This window comes from Alternaria conjuncta (genome assembly GCF_024043145.1).
Source record: "Alternaria conjuncta strain BMP 0040 chromosome Unknown scaffold_12, whole genome shotgun sequence".
In the NCBI taxonomy this organism is placed as follows: Eukaryota; Fungi; Ascomycota; class Dothideomycetes; order Pleosporales; family Pleosporaceae; genus Alternaria; species Alternaria conjuncta.
The window spans coordinates 210,757-234,135 of NW_026250101.1; the positions used below are offsets into that span (position 1 = coordinate 210,757).

The following is a 23,379-nucleotide window of genomic DNA, read 5'->3' on the forward strand; positions in this document are numbered from 1 at the left end:
GAGCACGTGTGGCTCCCACGCTTATACGATATAACAGCAGCTACTCGTCCTTTTGGCGCGGCTCACCCCTTCGCTGGCGGCGCCTATCTACCAGGACTACAGCGCCTTACGCATCTCAACAGATCTATTCCACCGACCTCGACTTCGCATATCGTGGGCCGGGTCTTGCTATTTAACATTATCGCGATTTAGGAATCGTCGGTCCATCTGACGACACCGCGTCACCGCCGAGAATGAAGGATGAGCCGGCTACCAGCTCACCTTCAAGCACTCCCACCAACACTAAGCTTATGACTATGTCTCCGCCCGACACACCGTTTGCCAGCACCAAGAACCAAATGCGTAGGAAAGCTGGCCCCGTATCACGTTCACCGATTCTGCGACATCGTGCCCGATCACTATCGAGCGGTCTTCCCCCACGTGGTCTCGTCGCATCACGGGTCAATACCATCAACATGGTTAGCCCACTGACTGATGTAGTCGTTCCCGCACACAGTGACCCCGACACACTGCCATCTCAGGCAAAGCCCTCTTCACCGACGTCAACGCCTCAAAATCGCCCCGGTGCACGCTCGGCTCATAGCTCCCCGCGGAAGAGCAAATGCAAGATCGACGACTTCGCTCTTCCGCCGCCCCCGCCGACCGTGTCCGCAAACGAAGCTGATCAGGACGCTATACTAGCTGCATTGAACCTCGCCCCGTCTAGTAACAAAGGCATTGTCAAGAGCGAGGCCTCTACCGATGAACCCTTCACAGAATCAGAGGACTCAACAGCGGGTAGTACACCATTCCACCGTGGCCATCGACGAAACAAGACAAGCTTATCACAGGTAGTCTCACGCAGTGACCCGCTAAAGGGAGCTACATACGGTACGGAATCGTTTCGCGCGACAGCAGGACAGTATAGCCATTGGCCGACAGATCCACACCATACTTCCTCCCCAGACGACTACTCAGGTATGGACGTGTTCAGCTGCGACACGTCTACTGAGGTGCGTACTACGAAACGAAAGTCGCTGTCAGGCTACAGCAGTACAACCCCCACTATGGAGTCAGGCAGGTTGGAAGAGCTCCACGATTGCACTCTATCACCGAGCACGACAGCGGACGAAACCAAAGAGAACGAGCGCACACAGTCCATTCAATCATACACCCCTAGCTCCGCCAAATCTTCTACGGGAGTTAGAGCAACATCCCCAGCGGCTGAGCCACATTTGCCGCTTCGTAGGGTCGAGAAGTTCAATGACACCGAAAGCTTCAACACCCACACAAGCCCCTTCTCACAATACGAATATGCGCTCTCGCTCTCGGACATGGATAGCGATGATGTTCGCGAACTCTACCCATTGGAAGCTTTTACCCAAGCAAGCGCTCAAGATGGTTGCGCCGTCCATGACTGGGCATCCCCGTGGCCTTCGGAGCAGCCTGTGAAGAAACTCCTCCGCTTTGCTTCCCGACCAGACTTTGCACCCTCCATGCACTACGAGTCAGAATCAGATGACTATCCTTCTCTGCAGAATCTCCTCGATCTGGACGAGCATGGTCCTGAGCCACGAACGAGTCCGCTCCGTGCTGTCAACGCTCACCCTCAGGCACAAGATGATGGGCTGACGACCCTCGCACCAGTTTCCTACTACCCGGATGCTGGATCAGAGATGACCATCCTTCTTCCGCGGACGTACAATGCGAATTCCGACGACGATAGGATGACTCTTCCTTCACGCACATACAATGCGACTGGTAGCGATGAACTTATGCGTCTTCTCCCACTGACTTATGATGCGAATTCTGGGAACGCACTGGAAAACGCGTCGGCAATTAAGCGGAAGCCGATACTGCGAAAGGCCAAAGAGGAGTCGCCTCAATCTCCTGCCCCGTCTCCCAGCTCTTCAAACTGGGTGGTGCATGATGGGAACGATAGCGAGGAGGATCTCTGGACGAAACCCTGCAGCGGCGTTCCGACGAATACGGGAGCCTCGGGCCGTCACCACCGCGATGAGTTGGATGACCGCGACGCTGACATGGAGCCAATCCACATCGAGAAGAGGCACAAACGCAATGGCTTGAGGACCACACATGAGCAAACCGCGAACTCTGTCGGCAAGTTCATTGAGCCGTGCTCAAATGCAGATGTTATCAAAGAACCCGCACCTTTTGGCTCGATCACCCGTCGCCCACTCCCAACCATTAGCCATGTTCTGAACCCTCCACCCCCAACCAACACTGGTGTTCTGAACCTCGACTTCCAGTTTCCGGCTCGAAGTCTCCAGCAGCAGCGCGGTGTCAGCATGCCCATATTTCCTCCACCTTCTGCTGCAGGTACTCAGGCAAAGAAACATGCGCGTCGTAAATCTTTTGGGAAGTTGCTTGGTGCTTTCGGCAAGAAGGGCCCGGAGTCTGCGGCGGTAGAAGCGAAAGAGAAGCCAAAGAAGTCGCTCGGTCGGCGCATTAGTAGGAGGTTCTCGTCGATGTGGGCGAAGTAAACCTCAGAGGTTTGAAAGCACGTCGTGGAAGGATTGACTTGGAAGCATGGAGGGTGCGACTCTTCTGGCACATTGGATACCACTTGTGTCACGGTTGCTCGACGACACCGTTAGTGAGATCACTCAGCTATGCCAAGACGGTGGCCATGTGTGCATGTAGTAGATGCAGCGCATATGGTACACTATCGAAAGGGATACGTTTTTGTACGTGCAAGGAATCATCTAAATCAAATGTCTAAGACAAAATTAATGAAAGACTGCGAAGAAAATATCAATACCATAACCATTACACGCGAGTAAACAAGAGCTCGTAACTCAGTCCCATCGCTGTTCAGCACGTCTCTCCCAGAATGAGTCCATCACACCTCCAATTCAAAAAGCCAAGATGCAATTATAGCTTACTGGCAAATAATTACCCCATTATCCAGGTTCGTGTTACCAAACTCCGCATCAGCGCCACCAGGTCTATCATTGAATTAGCTCTTGCTCACATTCCAACATTATTACTGCGACCTAATCTAAGAACTGAGGTGTAGGGAGAAGCACACTTACACAATAGTAGCAATCCTCTTCGTAGCCGCAGCATCAGTAAAGATGCTACAACTCCCACTCCCGCTCCCCACAATCAGTGCGCGGTTCGCGCGAATGGGCGTCCCCAGATTAGCGAAATTGGCGCGGATGGAGATGCGCAAGCCTAGAAGATGGTGTGGGAAGTCAGCGGATGTGTCACAACGGTTCGTACACGGATGATACTTGCCATTTGCGGGGATTTCACGCTGGACAGCGGTGTCGGTGGCGTCGTTAGAGAGTTGGACGCGCAGGGTGCGGGTTTGGCGCGTGGATATGTCGGTCGGGGCTGCGAGAGCGGAGACCGCGAGGAGAGGGGCGAGGAGGAAGGTGAGCTGCATGTTTAGGGTGGTGGAAAGGGTGTGGTAGAGTTGGTTGGTGAGTGTGGTGTGGTGTAGAGGATATGGATGATGTAGAAGGGCGTGTTGGATATGATGTGGGCGAGAAGAAGAGGAGAAGATGGTATGTCGATTTTATATCTTCTTTGCATACCGCTACCGTACATTCGTACACGGTGAGCTCTCGTTCCGTTCTTTTCTTAGACTTCCTATCCGGCTGTCTCTGCTCAGCCTACCTGGGCACTGTTGCTAACACAACTATTCTTACTCACCTGCCCAACTTGTCCAAGCACCAACAACATCACCCGCATCAATTCGCGCAACGCGCAATCCTACGTTTTCGTAAGAAACATCTGCTGTTGAGACTTGGTTAATAACTCTGTACTACGTACGTGATGACAACCATGTCAACGTGGGCAGATTTGGAACCCTGGATATTAATTTGGTCATTGTTTGCACTATTCTGGGATGGGACGCGTTAGTTGTTAAGACGGCTGATGTCAGACCACAAGTGGTAGATGTGGGGTACGTAAGGCGGGGCATGTGAACATGAGGAGCCGTATCTAGGTATGTGCCTAAAACCACAACGTGGTACGGAGCCAAGGGATGCGTTGAGTGTGTAGTACATGTGCAGCTCTGGAGTGTGCCACCATGATGCAAGGATGTGATGCCACGACCTGCATAGCGATGCAGCGGCGTGGCGTGCAGCCGATGCGCACACAATGACCAAGGGGATCAACAAAGGATAGAATAGATCGTTTGCAGCTTTGGGCCGCATCCCAGGCCTGGTTGCTGCATGCCAGGAAGATGTGCAAACTAGTCAATTTCTTTGTCAGCATTGGCCGAGAACATCCATCCTTGCGTTACTATATGGCTGACGACAGTCACCACTGGAGCAGCTGTGTCGCATCCCATTCACGTGGATCAAACCAAACACATTGAACTCTGATATGAAATTATTGTTTTGTATTGATACATCGTAGGCAGATACTGGTTTGTCCACGTATACGGCCGTCGCAGTCTTAGCCAAGGTCATCGCTATAGTCATGCTCGCGTCATGAAGTTATCCATCTACCTCCTGGGGAGAACATCCTTTGCACCGTCCTTGACCCGTTGTGCGGCATCGGCGACGGCGTCCCTGGTGAGGTGGAAATGCTGACCGAGACGGTCCTGCGAGAGTGTTAGTATTGTGTCCAAGGCAGCGGATATAGCTAGTAGCTTACCTGCTCAGCGCCCATGCCGCTACCGGCCATCAGCTTCGCCCTCTGCTGACCATCGTATCCAAGGCCAAAGTACTTGGCGTTCTTCTCTCCGTTGGCAGCCACGCTTCCCGCAGCTTGTATCGCCTTGGCAGCATCGATGCTGTGCAGCGCAGGGCTGAAGTGTGCGTTGTATCGGTCTTGTTCGGCACCATCGCCCTTGTACTTGGCCGCTGACTTCATGGCGTTGTAGCCACGGTCGCCGATGCTCATGTGGTCGCCGTAGCGGTCCTGCTCAGCGCCATCGCCCTTGGCCAGGGCAGCTTGTTGCAGCTTGTTGAGGCCCTTGTCGACGCCGCGGCGGATGGCATCTGTGGAAGCGCCGAAGTGCTCGCCGAAGCGATCTTGCTCAGCGGCGGAGCCGTGCTTTGTGGTGACATCGACGTTGACGGGGTGAGTCGCGAGGGAGGACTTCTCGTCGGAGCTGAACCAACCCATTGTGATTGATTTGAGGTGGTTTGTGGTGGGTGAAGAGGGGTTATAGTTGAGTTGAGAGTGTGGGAATTGATTTTGCAATGGTTGTGTGATGGTGTCAAGTGGACGAAAAGATGTCGTGTTATGTTGCTGGGTTGCGGAGAATGATGACGTAGGGGCTAGCGAGCGCGCTAGAATCCTTGTCTTGTGCCTGATCGTCATGTGAAGACGTCGCCTCGGCCCACTAATCATCATTGCAATGTCAAGTTTGCCGTTCCTTCATGCTCTTGTTTTGCTTTTGCCATGTCCGGCTCTCCGCGTTGTGCATTTCATCCCAGAGGTCATTGTGCTATGCGCTTCCAGTGCCCCAACTTTGACGCATTGCACGGGAACAACAAATCAGCCGATCCTTCGACGTTTAAGGAGTATGCACATATGCGAAGCGGTTCAGCCTGCATGAAAGCAACGCTTCTGCAGATGTTCAAGTCGCGGACGAGAAAGACGCGGGCTTCGAGGAGTGCCTGCCCCACTCGGAGCTATGCCAAGCCTGATTGGCTAGTTCGTAGCGCGCACCACCACAGACGTTCTTCCGTCATACTTCCATCCACCTTACTTCTATCTACGTCGCTCGCAACATTCCTATGCTGTTCGCATGCGCAGTCGGTATTTGAATGTAACGTTATTCACTCTGTCGTCATTTCCAGTTGCCGTCTTACCCTATGCTTTCATCACCTTTGCCTGCAACCATATCGGGCGCAGCAGTCTTCTCAAGGACTCCTCGCTTTCTTCCGCGTACTTTGCGCTTCATAGTTTCAAGACGCTGAGAGAGCTACCTTCGAGAAAGGGCTAAAAGACCCTATCGATGTCTGCGTTGATATTCCGCGTCTGTAAACGAGCTCGAATCTACCAAACCTTTGCTCGCGCAATGCACTGTTACAGACGCTCGCCCGCATCAGACTATGCGCATTTCAACTTTTCATTTGTTAAAAAAAAACTAAGCAAAAAGAGAACTTCCCATTCCTCCTCTCATCAGCCTCGAACCCTCACCCTCCACCAGCAAAAAGATACCATGGAACCTTGTATTCTATCCAGGTACGAAACTTGCTTCTTTGATGGCAGTTTATCACGACTAGCTTGATGTTTTTTCTGATTGGCTTCTTGTTCGATTCTTGTTTGTGGCCTTGAGCTTCCTCTGGCTTCGGCTATAACCGGCTGGAGTGCTGAATGTTTTTTCTGTGTGCTAGCCGCCACCCTTTTGTTGGCAGGTAAAGGTGGTTTCGATGGTGGATTCGGGGATTGGGTGGGTTATAACTGCGGGGTATGTGGACGTGGAGGTAGGAACAGGGAATTTAGGAGCAGGTGAGAGAGACGCGTTGGTGCGGTCGCGTGGCGGCTGTTGTGAGGTGAGAGAGCGGAGGTGAGAGCGCGTTCAGAGACCATCCAGGCGATAGCGCGCCCGGATGAGCGGGCGGAGACGAAGAGGTGGCCACGCCACGAGAGCACTGCAGACTCACCATCGGATCTCGTTCGTCATGCCCACGAGATGTGGCACTTATGATGATCGCGAGCTGCCATTGCATCAGGAAAACGCAGCGCCAACAGGCAACAAACGCGTCGCCAACACACCGGACCAGTATTTATTAACCATCTCACGCTGAGAGACCGGTTTTATATGGGGTGAGCAGCGACATAATGGATTTACAACGTGCCAGCGTCCCGACGCGCAACCAATATGACCGCGTACGCCAAATACAGGCCGTTGGCAATTTCAACAAAGCGATATGGCTCCTCAGGAACAAAACAACTGGCCAGCTTGCTGTGCGCAAGGAATTCACTCCTGGAGACGTTGCATCGGGTTTTGCTGCGCGCGAGATAAGCCATCTCATACGTCTATCGAACTGCGCTAATATCTGCACCTACCGCGAGCATGAACTAAACTTAGCGAAAGGAATTGGTGCACTTGTCATGGATGTGTATGCATATGGCGATCTATGGGCTTTGCTCGAAAAGCATGTCAGACAACGCAAGCCCTTTTCCGAGAGCTTCATCTGGCACGTCTTCAGGTCGCTAGCCCGGGCTCTCCGACATATGCAACGGGGCGATCCTCCGGCTCTGAGCGATACATATGACTGGATAATCCATCGAGATATCTATCCACGCAACATCTTCCTCGGCCTCCCTGCTTCCCACGAACCATCATGGCCGAAGGTCGTCCTCGGGGACTTTGGCTCAAGCATATCGCGCACCGACGACTGGCAAACCATTGAGCTGCGACAGCAACGGGACTTTAGCCCACCGCCATTCGAACCGCCGAACAACAAAAGAAGTGATGTATTTCAGGTAGGATTGGTTATCGTTGCGCTGTGTAGACTGACCACGATGCCAAGCCTTTACTCGCAGTCGTTTCAAAGTAGCCCAGCTGGGGCAACTTACACACCTATGCTCAACGATATCTTGAAGAAATGTCTCGAATTCCTACCTGTTAATCGTGTATCTGCGATGGAGTTACATCAGGTGTTGAATACCCGTTTCATTGGGGGTGGTAGTCTACATGGGTTGTTACTTGGAGCGCCAATGTACCAGGCTTAGATGGTAGAGCCTCCCACACATAGTTTGGACTGAACTGCTGGATTCTAATTGACATGCCGACCCAAACATTGCGGTACTCATTATCTCCTCAAGATGCATAAGGTGTCCGCTCCGATGTCACGAGAAAGCTCCGCGGGTGAGACAAAGGACTAGTGCGTATATGGTTTAGCGTGGACCCTGGCTGCCGTCAACCTTCCGGAAGTCGCGTCTTCCCTTCCATCGCGTCTTCTTCATCGCAGCTATCATCAGCTACACTGTCAGGCCGAACTTATACCTTTTTACACGATTCCATCATCACCGGGGTGCAATCGGCGCGTCAATACGCTTCATTGGCCTGGTCTTCGCCTTTCTCTCTGCTCCTGCCTCCGACAGCTAGCCAGCACGGCACTTTTGACGTGGCGCGCTCACACACCCTTGCAAGCTTCCATACATCCAATGACCTCAATTTCGCATTTCTCACCACTCTAAATTTTACAGAATCCCGTATCTGCTAACATAAGGATAGTCTCGTTGTTTGTGTGAGTCGATATTTGTTGCTTTCGTTATGATCGTGACTGCGGTCAGCTGCTAACAAGTCGACACATGACGAGAAGATGGAAGTACATGTAGCTTGGAAGTGGCCGCATTTTCTGGCTTCTCACATCATCTCTCAAAAAGTCTTCTGCAATTCTCTGCCCATGGCTTCTACATTCTGCTCTTATTGCCACGGGCCAGCAACACTAAGATGCGGCTGCAAACAACGCTACTACTGCAACCAGGATCACCAAAAGGCTGATTGGACAAATCACAAGCACACCTGCCACGACATCCGGCTTGAAGCCTTTCTGCCACAAGTCGCCAACGTCATTCAGTCGGCTTCTCTTGCGCTCCTCGAAGCTACAAACATGATGCTGATTACGAAAATTGAACTGGACAATCAGAAGATCGTCGCCTACAAGGGTGTTAACTTTAGCAACAACCCGTTCCCGAAGCTCACTGACAATGTGTTCCCTGATACAGCCACCAAACACGCGGTGCTGTGCTGCAATGCGCGTTTCTTACCCCTAGCATATATACATCTATTGCTCAAAAAGCTCATCAAGAGTAAGTGGCCCGGCATATATCTGCGCGCGATTTAACGATCAGCTGACATTTGACCAGCCAAACATGTTGACATCCACGAAGTCATGGTAAAGATCAAGACAGCATCACGGACCGTTCTTGTCCTCGCAGATGACGGTACAGAGAGCGAGAATTGGCCTGAGCACAATATTTCACTGTTACGAATTACCGCCATTGGGAGTCGAAAGCAATGGTACATCAACCTATCCGGTGCTGAGCTCGGGCTCACGCAAGCATTCTTTACCGCTGCCGACTTCGAATCCAAGCACATGCAGAGGCTTTGTGCAGTCTTCGAGTTCGGTAAATGTAGAGAATACATCTGGACTTGCTCAACTATGCCAGGCTGGTTTGCGCACACAGAGCGCATTGGCTTTCAGGCCTCATCACGGATGGAAACAGCACTACTGACCTTCTTGCAGCAGCCTGGAAATGACTTGAGAAATCTTCGCAAGAGGAGCTTCGCAGACTCGACGAGCTGGACACAACCGTTGGTTGAGGCTTTGTCTCAGGCTGTTCATGGGTACATCTCCAACTACAACGTCGGTGGACTCATGTCTCAGATCATCCATGAGCCATTGAGTCTGACGCAAGAAATGACGAGGAGGCATTTTCATCACGCTAGCATTCTTGGCGATGCTATGACGGACGAGGAGAAAGCGAACCGCCCTAGCGTAGCTTTGGATCTGGCGAGGTTCGAGCAACAACACAAGGGCCCTGGCGTGGATATGGTGATAGGGAGTTTAAGTCTCTTTAGTTAGAGATGCTCACGGTGCATGGCCACGAGTGGCGAACAATTGATGCGAGTTGTAATTCACCTCTCAATCAGAATTATACGATAGCTGTCGTCCTTCACACATCCAATCTTGAATCGCTTCGCTTGGGGGTTGGTAGCCACGATATGGTCCCCTTCGCGTCAATCTAGAAAAATGCTGAACACCCTAGAGCCTACATCGACGTCGCGTCACCCACTTTGCATGTTTTAATCTTGGTGTAGTCTGCAGACCTATCCAATCTATTCATCTAGGCTGCAAGCCAAAAGCGTCATAGCTCAACTCGTGAGATCGGAACAAATATTGCCCGGCTTCGCTGATTACTTTGCTGCACCCACAACTCCTTTGCGCTGTTTACGACAACAAAGAAAACTATGGCTCCAGAAGTACAAGCAGCGTGCGCCGTCTGTGGCGAGCCGGCTCACAGCAAATGCGGCGCCTGCAGTTCAGATATCTCATCGCGCCAATACTGCGGCAAGGCCTGCCAGGTAAACCCTCCCATGTACGGACTGCATGTGAGTTATACACTGACTTCATATGTCGTCAAATTAGGTGAAAGATTGGCCGACCCACAAGAAAGCATGCAAAGACGTTCAGAACGCCAACCTCGAGAAGAAGCTTGCGCGTGTAGCCGAGATCGTTCAGCAGGCCTACTACGACTTCCGCGAGAACACTTGGGTTCAACCTGTGATCAAGATCCACGATCGTAACGACGCTCTAGTCATTTACGACGAGTCCAAGAGCGAGAAGAAGAAGTTCTTCGTCGACTTTCCGCATCATCTTGTTACAAACGTTCGTTGTAAGAAGGCACTGCTTTGCGCATGGTCATGTAATGAGCCGACGGCTTGGTTACATGATACTCTTGTTGGTCTACTCGAAGGTAAGATATGTCCTAAATCTAACTTGTTTTCCCACGCTGACTAAACTATCACAGGACTGAACATCAAGGTCGATGAGGTTCTCGCCACGCTAGGAACTGTCCCGCGAAAGATCATCTTTCACGATAGACTTGGTAAAATCGACAACCTGACCTGGCCCTATTGCGACCACAAGATCATCCGCGTTACCGCGACAAAGACCAAGAAGCAGTGGATCATGGACATCACCGGCGCTCAATTTGGGATTTATCAGACCTTCTGGAGTTGGGAAGAATATACGAACAAGTATCTTACGAAGACGCACGACGTGGATCCTATCGGCGACAACAAAGCTATGTTCGAGAAGCTTGCCAAGAACCCCGGTAACCCAGGTCTGGAACACAGACTGATGAGGATGGTAGCAGACCATCTTGACGAAGTCGTGCACGGGTGGAAAGCTAAAAGCGGCTTGTCACTCGCGGCTCTCCTTGACCTCAACAAAGAGACGTATGAGCAGGCTAGCTCAGAGCTACTACAGACCATGAATGTCGCGATCCGCGCTCACGTTAAGACCCATGACTACAAAGCGGAGTTCCAGGCTGCCCAAGCTTACGAACGCGAGCATCACGGTGAAGGCTACAGGGTCGACCTCTAAGTCGTGATCCTCTTGGGTTGCTGGTATGATCGCGGGACACATCAGCGACATGGATTTGGTACACGGCCCGGCAGCATAGACAGGATGGGAAAGGCGAGCGCATATCGCTTTGGAAACGTGGTAAATGGCCACTTGCCTGCACTAGTCATAAAAGTCTTCCCAAATAAACGCTTCTTCCGCTATCCAATCTATCATGATGCACGAAGTACTGGGAGTCCCGGGATGAATACATAGGCGCATGTGTATCACAAGTCGAGATGCTAAGTCTGATGTAGGCCTCTACCAGTATCCAAAAGTTCGTAAAACAAGAGTGAATGCGATATATCCTGGGTCGGGGAAGCTCTGCCCAACCTTGCCTCGCGGCTCGACACCGCCTTGAGAGCATGACTCCCCATCTCATGAACCTGCTAGAGGAGGATGCTAAACTTGCAAAAGCCGGGCGAGCTGTTATCGAGCCATCTCCTAGACTCATTGATTGAGATCGTCTCAAAGCTCCGATCTAAACCGATGACCGAGTCTGGTGTGAGATAGGCGGCAACGACATCAAGTGCGAACCGTCTCCCTGAGCGGGCTTCGAGCTTACGTTGGCGCCGTGCTTTGGTAGTCGTAGTCTTCATTTGGTAGGCTTTGTTGTCCACAATAGCGGAGAGCAGGTATGTATTCATGTCCTCGCCACCAATGCTAGGGCTACTCGCACCTACCGCTGCGCTAATCTCTTCAGTATCCAGGAAGACGTCGTTCACTGTAGTCACTGCATAGATGCACGATGTCACGACGTGTCGCCAGTTCGTCGTGATAACCTCAAACGGGAAAAGGCAGCGGTCTAGTACCAGACGCCATAGCTTCAACTGTAGCCGAGCAAGATCTTTTGAGTGCTTTTGATAGGCAGGATATGTCTTTGCGAATGTTTGCATGAAGTCAGCAATGGCGAAACTTGCGCTGGTATTGATGAGCAGTTTCAATACTGCTGGAAGTAACTGCTTGATACCTTTCATCGACGCACCGAAGCACATTGACAGCTGGTTCAATATACCAGGCTGTTCGATGCCGGCCCGTACGGCGCTCAGGTACAACACAACGGTAGCGAGCTGTTCATATGTCGCGTTCACCCACAGATGCTGATGATCAACGCATGTAGTCAATCCGTCTGTGATGCCTTTAGTAGTGGTCTGAGAGAAGCCCATATCTTTCGCAACATCGATTACATCTTCGAGAAGACCTTCCAATCGTCGGTCATCGCTGACCCTGTACGCAGCAATATCTTCGGGCGTGCTAGGTACGAAGAAGTGCTTCGAAGACGTCACCACTGCGATCTCGCACTCACGAGCGCGCATCATCACCGGCACGTGCGATTGATGGAAAGGCGGAAAGTTCGGTAAGATGAGCTCACTCACTCTTGAACTACGATATCTGATCCGGCCATATTGGATCATCTTTTGACGTTCGCATAAAGTACACGCGAAAGCTGTGGAGTTCGTGATGGGCGTCGAACAGTTCCGTCCGCATAATGACACCTGCTTAGTGTGAACGGTATGGCCACATGCTAGGCAATGCAAGTGTGATGCGCCACTATAGCAAGGCTCGGTACGATCCTGTATGCTTATGCAGAGCGTCGTCAAGTTAGAACGCCGATGGTCTTTCTCTAGCGTTCTCTCGTGTTCTGCGACTGCGCGACGCAGTTCTTTGAGAGACCCTGTGTCTTCCATGGTAAAGAGCGTGGAAGATACCCGAGACAGATCTCGTGATCGAGGGAGGCGTGAATCGTGAATCGTGAATCTAGAGTTGGGACCACATATTATACCGCATTTGCTCGGTGATTCAACAGCGCTGATACGACATTGTGATGATTCGCGCTAGGTCTCGTTGTGAACGCAGGTTATCTCGCGTGCTGATAGCGCGTTACCAAACCGTAGCAGTAGCAACGACCTCCAGCATAGATGCAATAAGAGATTTTCGAGGCACTTGAACGAAAGGGTCATGTGATGTTCGTTTTGATGTAAATGCTCTTCATACATTGTATACATTACTCAATATCTACAAAGTCATACAGTCTTTCTCTTTTTCGTCTAGTAGTGACCCTTCTTGGCCTTGATGCCCTTGAGGAAGCCAGCATAGGCAGGCTTCTTCATGTAGTTGTCGTCCCAGAGAAGGGCAGCACCCTCGTTCTCAAAGACACCAGGGATCCAAGAGTACTTGTCGGAGATACCCCAGACAGTCATACCAATGCATCGCTTGACGTTCATGCACGACTTGGCGACACGCTCGAAAGCATCGGCCTGGACCTGGAGCTTCTCGGGAGTGGCGGGTGTGAGCATGCGGAGGTCGATTTCGGTGTAGACGACGTCAACGCCGAGGTCAGCAGTCGCACGGAGGGCAGCCTCGAGTGTTGCTTGATCGGGAGCGGCGCCAGGAGCGGAAGGGGTGGGCTCGCTGGCAAGATGGGCCTGGTAGCCAACACCGTCGATGCGGACGCCGTAGGACTTGATGAGCTTGACGATACGCTGCGCACCCTGGGTCTTCTCCGCGTTGTACTCGAGGTTGTAGTCGTTGTAGAAGAGCTCAGCCTTGCCGCGGTACTTGTTGGCGAAGCGGAAAGCGATGGGAAGGAAGGCATCGCCGATGGTGTCGTACCAGACGCTGGAGCGGTAGGTACCGTTCTCGTTCAAGGCCTCGTTGACTACGTCCCAGCGTGTGCAGACGCTCTTGTAGCGGGTCATGACGGTCTTGATATGGTCCTCCATAATGCCAATGAGGGTCTTGTTGTCGAATCCGCCCTCAGATACCCAGGCGGGCAGCTGAGAGTGCCAAACCAAGGTGTGGCAGTGGACCTCAAGCTTGTTCGCTTTGGCGTATGCCGCATAACGGTCGGCATCCGCAAAGGTGTAGTTGCCCTGGTTTGGGTGAACAGACTCAAACTTCATGGCGTTCTCGGGAGTGAAGGAGTTGAAGTCGGCCTTGATGATCTCGCCTTCGCGGGTCTCGTTGCGGAGGGTCAGAGCTGTGCCGATGAACTCCCGTCCTGCCTTCTTCATGGCCTTGTAGAGACTGTCCTCCTTGGGCTTGCCATGACCGTAGGTACTATCTCAATGTTAGCCAGCTACAATAGTGGCGAGAATGCGGGTGACTTACGGGCTGGCAACAGCGGAGCTGGCAATCGCCAGACTGGCGACAATGCTGGAGAAACGCATGGTGATTGAGACTTAGAGTGTTGACTGATTCGAGGTTGTCTGCCACGGATACCCTTAAAGACACGGCGAGCCTGTCATCCTATATATTCTTCGACGGTTATTCTAGAAGTCTAGCGTATGCATGCTCAATCAATCTATCCGCTCTCGCGGTTCATCTTCACCCCAGTAGTTTTGTTTAACCGGGCTCGTGGCTCATGTGCGAACTTGTCCTTCGCCGCTGTAAGTCCTTTGACCTGGCTGCATGGCGCCACCTGCTTGCGGGTTGCGGAGTTTCTCCAGACTAATCCACAAATCAACCGGCTTGGACCTCGGGATCATCGGGGTCTGGTCCTACTTCTGGGGTAGACGTTCTGGGCGCCGCTGGCCATTGCCTAAGCGAAATGCACATCCGGGGTAGACAGGCACGTGAGATGCAGGTCCCACTCATGTCGACAACGCAGGTGCAGATACGGCTGCGTTAATGGAGACTGGCCGGTTAATGTCAAGTAATCCTCAGCCTCAAGCGCTCACTCCATCCATCCGAGAATCTGATGCACTTGTCGGCGGCGGTGGTGATGATGGTGGAAGAGATGGAAGAAATGAGGGGAAGATGCCTGGTTGCTGGGTTTGGCCGCTCAGGGTCCGCGCTCACGGTTGATTGACGACCCACAACACCGTAAACTGCGATCAACATGCACATCAATATATCGCGCATTCAATCTACGTCAATCCAACATTCTGTTTATTATTATCCTTCTTCTCTCACGTCGCATCACTCATTGCATTCTCTGTCCCCCAACCTTACACTCCAGTCCTCCGGCAGATCTCATTAAACTCGATGACGACAGGAGAAGCCGTGGAGATTTAGCCCACCCGTAAAGCCACGAACCACCTGGGCATCGTTTCCTTTTTTAGCGCGAATGTTTACTTGTGCGTGTCCCGCCCCAATGACCAAGATCGCACTTTAGCCATTTTAACCGGCGCCGCATCAACTTCCTCAGATCGCATTCTGGGCGTCTCTTCAGTAAAATGACACCGATGACATTGAGTTTGCCTCAGTCAAGGGAACTTGGTCGAGTGCCAGGTGCGGAAGAGTCCGTAGAAGTGGCAACCGGAGTAATGGGGCCGAGATCAGTGCCATGACTCGACGCGCGTTCCCTCGTGACAATGCGGGCAGAATGCTCATCAACACCATCCATCTCATCACCTCTCAGTTCGTTTATATATGGTTTCCAGCTAAGCATTCCGCGTTGTACGATATTTAGAGAGCCTACGGTCGACGAGTTCTTCTACCTTGATCTATCCAGCTGGTGTCCTTATCCAAACATCCCATGTCTACAACGCCTTCTCGGATACCCGTTATGAGAAGTGTTGGAATCCTCTGCGATCAGAACACGTCTGCTCTATGATCTGGATCACGTCGCTGTTCACTTCCATGAAGCTTCAAAGATCCGGACACGACGTACACTTTGAGTTCCAAGTATCAGCAGACGTATCGCATAAATTGCGGGAGCCGCCCCAAAGACGACGGGAGGGAACAAATTGTTCATGCTGACGGCTACCGACACGGACATGAATTTATAGCGGGCTCTACACCGGCCACAGTACCGATGGGTGCTAATAATCCAGGAAGATGGTATTCACGTCTACCGTACTGCTGCACACAGCCGGCGAAACTCGGCTGCAGCGACTGTGAATGACATGATCGGTCGCATTGCTCTAAGTGTCTTCGTGTGCAGTATTTTACTCATCCAACTCCACAGTCGTCCTTCATTTAGACTTTTGTCTCGAGTTCATCGCTCTGCGCAAATCTTCAATTGAAGATCTTGTCACCAGGCTTCTTGGCCGAGAAGAGACTTTTCGATGTCACGAGTTGGTCAGTATCAGTATTACTATAATTTTTGTTGATCTTGCTCTTTCACGACGAAGGATTGATCTACAGAAATTAGCAACAACGCGACCCCAATGAAGACGGCACTGGGCGCTGCAGCCATTTACATTGGGCAAGCACATCACCCGGCACCTTCGCCTTCACGAACCAGTTATCTGTATCGGCAAAGCACTGAGTCATGCTATCGAAACCCATCTTCGTTTCCATCTCCCCTGATCACCGAAATTCTCCACGCCGAACCGTGTCGGTGGAGGCATTGTGACACTCTCAAGAATTTCGTCTCATCATGACTCTCCCCCGACTTACCATGTCCGGGCTGCGCATACGGTCCCATACTATCAACTTGGTGGACAGAAGATGCAGTTTACAAACAATACACCTGATTTAGACATCCCGCGAGCAAAAGTTCACAAAAAAAGCCGCAATGACACGGAAGGTTCAGGTACATCTACTGAGTCAGGTACTTCGAGCCTGATCCCGAGCCTCAGTAGATCAAAGCCTGCGTTCTCATTTGGGCTAAATGACCAAGTGAAAAGGCCACAACCTTTCGGCGACAAGACTACAAACTACAGCACGACGCATCCAATGCGACACAACGAGCAGACCTCCGTTTGCTGATCGGCAACTCCGAGGTGTCACGGGTGAATTGGAGAATACGAAAAGGAGAGACGTAAAGTCAAATGTCTTCAAATCACGAGCAGATGCCCAAGATGCACTTCAGGACATTGAGGACTGAGAGCTGAGGTCGAGTGGCGGTTTATGACACACATCAGTAATCATGTAGGGAGCTGAGCTTGCTAAAATCTCCATGCACCTACTCAAGGTCAGGCCTTCATGCGTGATGCGGACTCTCGTAACGCCAAAGGTCGGTGAACGTAGGTTACGAGACCTCATCTTATCGGACTGGAAATTATTGCCTTCCAATCACAGTGCGTTGTCAAAAAATGATGCGCGACCACGGTACCCACCACCTCCGGTCTCATCGAAAATCCATCGAGGCTCGAACACGCAAAGACAGGGAGAGGCGAACTTGGGCATGTACCCCGACTATGAGGTTGGGCACACGATCGACGGAGTTATCAGAGAAGCGAGCGAGATTTGCGTACGCGAAACATGTCCCCGAAAGACGCTAGTGAGTCGGCAAGTGCTGATTGGCTCGATGGACGGGACAGCGCGTGGCTGAACAACGTTCCGACGTCAACGGTCCGAATTAACATTTTCCTTCGCCGCAAAAGGCCCGTCCTGTCAGGAGAATTGCGACACGAACAGCAAGATTCCTTGAATCTAAGATGAGGGCGACTCGCGGATGTCAACAAACCAAGGCCTGCGCCTGCACCTACGCTGTGACGTCACCACTCTACGCAGAGCATCGGCGGTCGCCGGATTACTTTGGAGATGGAGATGAGGGTGTTCGTTGCGTACCTTGGAGTAAAAGAACGAGTTGAAGCTGTGGAAAAGCGCATGTGTCTCGTCGCCCAGGTACCGACCATTCTGAGACTCTAGGTAGTATGTACCCGAAGTACATCATGACGGACCAATCCAATAGGGTTCTTTTCCTTACCCGAGTTTTCAGGTCTGCAGGTGTCGTCAACGCCCGATCCCCATAGCCTAGGTGCCCATGCCCAAGCTTAGCAGATCATCCCCTTGTTAATGCGTCCCTGCAATCCATATCAGGGACAGTCATGGCTGTCCCCAAAAATACCCGTGCGAGGCTGACGCTGTCACAAATACACAACACCAGATCTTACATTTTTGGGGGACATCCATCGTTACCAAGGGACGATGGCCTGCGCAAACGGCTCCAAGCCGTTGCTCCTGCCCTGGGCAAACAACACTGTCTCCGCTGACGGCACTGTCCTCACTAGAGGCATTTCTTTCGCTATCGGCACTCCTCCGCAACCCTTTTCCTTGACGCCATCGACGCTTTCCGACAATCTCTTCATCAACAATGCAGCGGAGTGCGTGGCAGCTACGAACACCAGCTGCATTGGCCAGCTCGGTGGCATCTACGATAGTGCAACTTCGACTACGTTCAAAGAGGTAGACTACGCGACATGGACTGGCAGCAGAGAGTCCGTCGATCTAGCATACGCGAGCTCTTACATCTTTTTCGACGATGCTGCGGCTTTTGGTCTCAAACCGGACGCAAACAAGTTTGCGACCTTTCCCATGTATACCAATGGTTCCACTGATAGTAAGTCCATGAGAAAATTGGGTCGTTACAGCACTGACGCGTTGTAGCAAGCGCAGACGCGCTCATGAAGAACGAGCCAAGCTATCGAGCAACTCTGCCTCTAGGAATGGACTCGAGCTTCTTGAACTACCTCGTGGATGCCGGCCAAGCATCTTCCCGAACGTATGGACTATGGGCTGGATCAGAATCTGAGGAAGCACCTCAAGATGGCTTGATAGTCGTTGGTGGCTACGACGAAAGCCGTCTCAAAAGTGCCGCCACTACCTTTCCTATGTTTTCCGACTGTCCAACATGCGCTATCCTTACGGCCATCACGTACGATGTTGGCGGTAAGAGCACCACGCTCTTCGCGGACGCAAAGGACACTCTTGTAGTACATCTAGACCCTTTCTCATCTGATATTAGGCTACCAGCTGCGATGCTGGACAACCTTGCTGCGGCGGAGACTACTGCCTTTTGGAACGAAACCTCGCGTCACTTCGAGCTTCCTACCGACCCAGCTCCTGCAGGCACTATCACCGTCACGCTGTCGGATATGGGCACCCCCGGCGGCGACGCATCCAAACCCTCAGTCGCAACTTACAAGTCGGTCATTCCTGCAACTGAGCTCTACAGTCGGCCCCGAGCATACAACGCCGCTGGCCTGTACGAAGTGGATAATGCAACAGTCTTCAACATGGCTGTGACGAACCAAACCGGTCCTAGCACTATGACTATCGGAACTTTAGGCTTACCCTTCTTCACGCAAAACTACCTCATCGTCGATCCCGATGCGCAAAACTTCCAGCTCGCACCTGCAGTTGTCACGGCAGCCGACCCCAAAGGCGCCGATGCGAAGGTCAAGCAAGTGTGTCGCGTCTTGCCAGGCGCAAAGGCAAAGACTCAGATCGGCCCCATAGTTGGAGCAGCGATCGGGGGCATCGTCGGTGCACTTCTAATTGTCGCTCTGGTCTGGTGGTTGCGCAGACGTAAGAACAACGCAAACGGCCAACGGCACTCTCGTGGAGAAAGCGACGCACCGACCGCGACATCACAGAACCCAATCGTCCGACGCACGCAAGACCACGTTTCTCTGGACAGTAGCTCCCTCGACCTACCGCGCCAGATGCCTGCTGCACCCCCCTCCGCCATGGTGCTGAGCGACGGTACTACATTCCCATCTCCAATCTCTGGCCGTACAAAGAGCAAGCTCAGCGGCAAACATGAAGACCCTCGAAGGGGGTTGGTCCACGACAGCTTCAAAAAGGTCGATGAAGAGAACGATGGGAGGCTGCTGGATGAAAGACCCATGGGATTGAGCGAGACGATCCATTCACGAGGAACTCTACCGAGGTTGGCAGCGGAGCATACGGTCGAATGATGATAGCGTTGTTGTTATTGCGCATACCCACACCCACACCAGCCTGATTTCCTTTTTGTCCTTACGACATTGTAATACCCCACTGCAGAACAATGAATAGGAATACGGATATTTACAAACACTCTGCCTGTACAATACCTTCGCCGATGAAGCTGGCTTCAACATAATACAAACTACTGCGTCTTACAAATGAGCTACTGCCACTGCGCTTCTCTATGCCAGCCCGAACGGTCTTGCCACTGTGCTGAACTTGCATGAGCCTTCAGCCTTCAGCCCAAGGCCACCTGCCTAGGTATGCAAGCTGACTCTAAGCTTTGACTGTGGCGAGCTGTGGTCGAAATTATTATCAGTCACCTCGTAGATGCCCAATATGCACACCAAAGGTAGCTCGCGAAAAGACTTCAGCCTCGAGCGCGAAGCTCAGATATTTGGTGGATGCCGATGATGATGCACGGAAGCCTTTCCGCGACAAGCCTCACCCCTTTGGACACATGCGCTAGTTCAGAAACGCTTAGCGCAGCCCCGCAGAATCCGAAAGAGCCGCCTCCCAACCTCGTGGAAGGCGCAACATAGTTTGCTACACGATGCGTCCAGCCTCGGCTTCCCACCATCGAGAATCCGTCTTCGATGGATCTTGTGCGTTCAGCCCTAAGGAAGCTGTCCTCTTCGTGGCATGGTGCCCTCAGATCAACGACGCATTTACAGATCTTGTCAAACTCGGCAGCACTCTCCAGCAGGTCGCAATGCACCGCCAACCCCTACTTCACTCACCACGAGTACTCGCGAGGGTTCTACTACGTGCGCAGATCTGTACCACTGGGTCACTACAGTAACAGTACGCAAGAGAAAGATTCTGGCCTCGCGATGACGTGTGCTACCGGGTTCACGTCAGCAGTGCATTCTAAAAAGAGCACGTTCGAAACTTTCCACGGGCAACTGCAGCATCGAGATATAGTTTCGCACCCGAAGTCTTCAAGCTAGCCCAGCCCCACTGCCTCGTGGAAGCGCGTCATTCCGTTTGGTGATCGCGGACCTGCCGTCGGTACGTTCTGGTGAAAGCTGGCATGCCTTGTACAACGGCTTATGACCGGCGCGGAATCTGACTTTCACCAGGAAGCAAAGATCTAGAGCATGGATCACGAGATCGGAGGCCTAGCTAGGGACTGAGGACCTGTGAAATTTCGGTCGCATATTCAATGAAACCGCCAACAGCACGTAGAGCACCAAAGACTGATGAGCTCAAGTGTTGGTACCGAGATGGCTTGTGCCATGCTCTTTGAACAGGCGGCACGGGGATTCAATGAGTACGAGTTCTTCCGCGCTCACCTGCGCGATAGGTATGATGGAAAGATGCGACATAGTCTCGCATGTATCTACAACAGTCCTATCCGTTGAACGACCGTTCATGTCGCAGGCGACCACGACTTCGCTCGACCGTCAGCAGCGCGTACCCGCATTCGCTTCAAACCTAGGATGAATGAATGTGTAGAACTATATGGATGAAAGTGCTTGTCGCAGATGGCTCTCGGGCCATGGCTGTCCACGGCGGAGACTCGATGGAGCAATCAATATTATTCACAGCAACCCTGAGAGGATAGAAGTACTGCCCACTACAGGAATGGGCAACCTCCACCGACTTGATCCAAGCACTCACCCGTAGTCATGAGCTCAACTGCTCCCTTGGAGGTGTACATCAAGCGAGCCTTAGGAGATCCCACTGCCACTATATTCAGGCCCAGCATTCACATGCCACCGCCATATTTGATCAAGGGGAGGTTCAACTACATCTTGACCTTCCGGGGCTGCTTCAATCCGCCTCATCAAGGACACAAGGAAACATTATGCCACGCCTTCTTTCGAGGTGGGGAGGGTATACACCTGATAGCCGCCATCATCTTCCCTTTGGACGACTATTCCGTAGCCTCGAAGTACAGCCGCGGAAAATCGGGTTCAAAGGACCTAGTTCTTACCCTCCAAGAGCGTCTTAACCTCATCGACAATAGTGGTATCCATGGTGGCTGGCACTGGTGTCACCCACGTGGTGAGCCAGGCTCCGAAGCATTCAAGGACCGACTCATATCAGAGGCCGCAACAGATGGCTTCAACGTACGGTTCATCACTTTAATTGGACCTGATCACGTTGATCAAGAATATGGGTCCCCCGGATACTGGGGGCCTACTATAGTCGTTGGTACTGGGGATCCAGAACGCACCAGTCTACGCACGGAGACGGAAACGGGACTACGAAAATTGACAGCTTACAACGACTGGCGCACCGAAACACTCGAAGAACTTTTTATCCAGCAGTTGGGAGCTGGCGGTAACTTGACGTGGCTGGAGCAGAAGTTATCAATGCTTTTTCCGCGCGCAATGACGAATCTTCCGGGCGACCGTACGTACGATGCCATGTCTTGCACAACCACAGCTAATCTTGATCCAGGCGACGAGCGGCTCCAGACGATCAAGGATCGACTACGTACAGGTATCTGGCGCCTTGGACATACGCGAATGTGTCACCGCTCTACAGGACCACCTACAGAATGGCTGCGTTATGTGCCCACACGCTTCTTCGGTATGACAGGCGGTGTCTGGTTTCTCGGCTACAAAGAGGAACCACTATCATCAACACGACTTCGCCGCGCGCTTGCAGCCTCCAATGATGGAGAACAGCTCAGCAAGTCCATCACGGACGTTGCACTCAGCCCATGGCTGCTAGACCGATATGTAAAGTCGCATGCCGCTTGTGCGCCCCCTCAACGCAAACGTCCCGCGGAACAGGACAAAGGAGCTGAGGCGAAACGCGTGGAGCGAGAAGGACAGCAACGACAGTTCAAGAGGCTAAAGCAAGACTTTGCGCGAAACGAGAACGCGTTCAAAGCCAACCAAAGGATTGCCTGGCGGGGTCGAGAGAAGAGCGATTTCGGTGATTGGAACCGATTGGAATGGCAGGATCGTAGAGATGTTTATAAAGCAGAGCGCGCCATGACTCAGGACTGGAAGAAGCTCAAAGACCCAATCAGGAAGGAGAATATCTTGTTCCAGTATTTGGAGAAGATGCTTAGAGAAAGGGAAAAGAGTGCGGATGCGCGTGCCAAGGTAGCAGCGCAAAAGCCAGGTCATGCATAGATATCCTTCTTGAGAGGATGCAATGTTGAACATCATAACCTTTATTACATGAAACCACTCTTTGCGATTTGGGATTAGTGCTGTCAGTTGTAATAATTGCATTCGGCATTCGCAACAACGCGACAGGAAAGAATAAAGTGCGCCTTTAACTTAGACTATAGTCTAGTTCTAAATTAAGCTTAGTTTTTAAAATTATACTTTAGTATATAGTATAATTATAATAGCTTTAATATTATTTATTAAAGTATTTAGTATATTACTATAGTACTATAAGTATATATAAAAGCTTTTAATAATTTAAAGAAATACTATTAGTTAAAAAAAATACTAGTAACTTTAAAAATAGTATTTTTTAGTTTTAAGTAAATATAATAAGTTAAAAAATTTTAAGTATAATAGTATATAAAGTAGTATACTAGTAATATTTTTTTTTTATATAATACTAAAACTATAATAGCTATAACTTTTAAAATACTAGCTTTAATAACTTTATTAAGTATTAACTTTAATATAATTATACTTAAGCTAGTACTTTTAAAGCTAAAAGCTAATAATACTAAACTTAAAATAATTATTATAAATTAAACTTATAATCTCTACTTAATTAG

At 51.4% G+C, this 23,379-nt stretch overlaps 8 protein-coding genes across 8 annotated transcripts; 5 read left to right on the forward strand and 3 right to left on the reverse strand.

The window, feature by feature from the left end:
• Positions 1–233: 233 nt before the first annotated feature.
• J4E85_008026 (uncharacterized protein) lies at positions 234–2,483 on the forward strand (the record flags this gene model as incomplete). The annotated part of the gene is made up of 1 exon (XM_051472255.1): positions 234–2,483. One exon carries the CDS (start codon positions 234–236, stop codon positions 2,481–2,483), a length of 2,250 nt encoding a protein of 749 aa, XP_051323720.1.
• A 1,976-nt stretch (positions 2,484–4,459) lies between these two features.
• On the reverse strand, positions 4,460–5,085 carry J4E85_008027 (uncharacterized protein; the record flags this gene model as incomplete). Its single annotated transcript, XM_051472256.1, has 2 exons — positions 4,460–4,558; positions 4,612–5,085. 2 exons carry the CDS (start codon positions 5,083–5,085, stop codon positions 4,460–4,462), a joined length of 573 nt encoding a protein of 190 aa, XP_051323721.1.
• A 3,449-nt stretch (positions 5,086–8,534) lies between these two features.
• J4E85_008028 (uncharacterized protein) lies at positions 8,535–9,509 on the forward strand (the record flags this gene model as incomplete). Its single annotated transcript, XM_051472257.1, has 2 exons — positions 8,535–8,733; positions 8,791–9,509. The coding sequence occupies 2 exons, from the start codon at positions 8,535–8,537 to the stop codon at positions 9,507–9,509; spliced, it is 918 nt and encodes a 305-aa protein (XP_051323722.1).
• Positions 9,510–10,021: 512 nt separating this feature from the next.
• J4E85_008029 (uncharacterized protein) lies at positions 10,022–11,033 on the forward strand (the record flags this gene model as incomplete). Its single annotated transcript, XM_051472258.1, has 3 exons — positions 10,022–10,036; positions 10,119–10,401; positions 10,456–11,033. 3 exons carry the CDS (start codon positions 10,022–10,024, stop codon positions 11,031–11,033), a joined length of 876 nt encoding a protein of 291 aa, XP_051323723.1.
• A 407-nt stretch (positions 11,034–11,440) lies between these two features.
• On the reverse strand, positions 11,441–12,370 carry J4E85_008030 (uncharacterized protein; the record flags this gene model as incomplete). The annotated part of the gene is made up of 1 exon (XM_051472259.1): positions 11,441–12,370. One exon carries the CDS (start codon positions 12,368–12,370, stop codon positions 11,441–11,443), a length of 930 nt encoding a protein of 309 aa, XP_051323724.1.
• A 729-nt stretch (positions 12,371–13,099) lies between these two features.
• On the reverse strand, positions 13,100–14,221 carry J4E85_008031 (uncharacterized protein; the record flags this gene model as incomplete). Its single annotated transcript, XM_051472260.1, has 2 exons — positions 13,100–14,111; positions 14,163–14,221. The coding sequence occupies 2 exons, from the start codon at positions 14,219–14,221 to the stop codon at positions 13,100–13,102; spliced, it is 1,071 nt and encodes a 356-aa protein (XP_051323725.1).
• A 3,652-nt stretch (positions 14,222–17,873) lies between these two features.
• Positions 17,874–19,645, forward strand: J4E85_008032 (uncharacterized protein; the record flags this gene model as incomplete). The annotated part of the gene is made up of 2 exons (XM_051472261.1): positions 17,874–18,285; positions 18,333–19,645. 2 exons carry the CDS (start codon positions 17,874–17,876, stop codon positions 19,643–19,645), a joined length of 1,725 nt encoding a protein of 574 aa, XP_051323726.1.
• Positions 19,646–21,307: 1,662 nt separating this feature from the next.
• On the forward strand, positions 21,308–22,771 carry J4E85_008033 (uncharacterized protein; the record flags this gene model as incomplete). Its single annotated transcript, XM_051472262.1, has 3 exons — positions 21,308–22,037; positions 22,086–22,127; positions 22,173–22,771. The coding sequence occupies 3 exons, from the start codon at positions 21,308–21,310 to the stop codon at positions 22,769–22,771; spliced, it is 1,371 nt and encodes a 456-aa protein (XP_051323727.1).
• Positions 22,772–23,379: the final 608 nt, after the last annotated feature.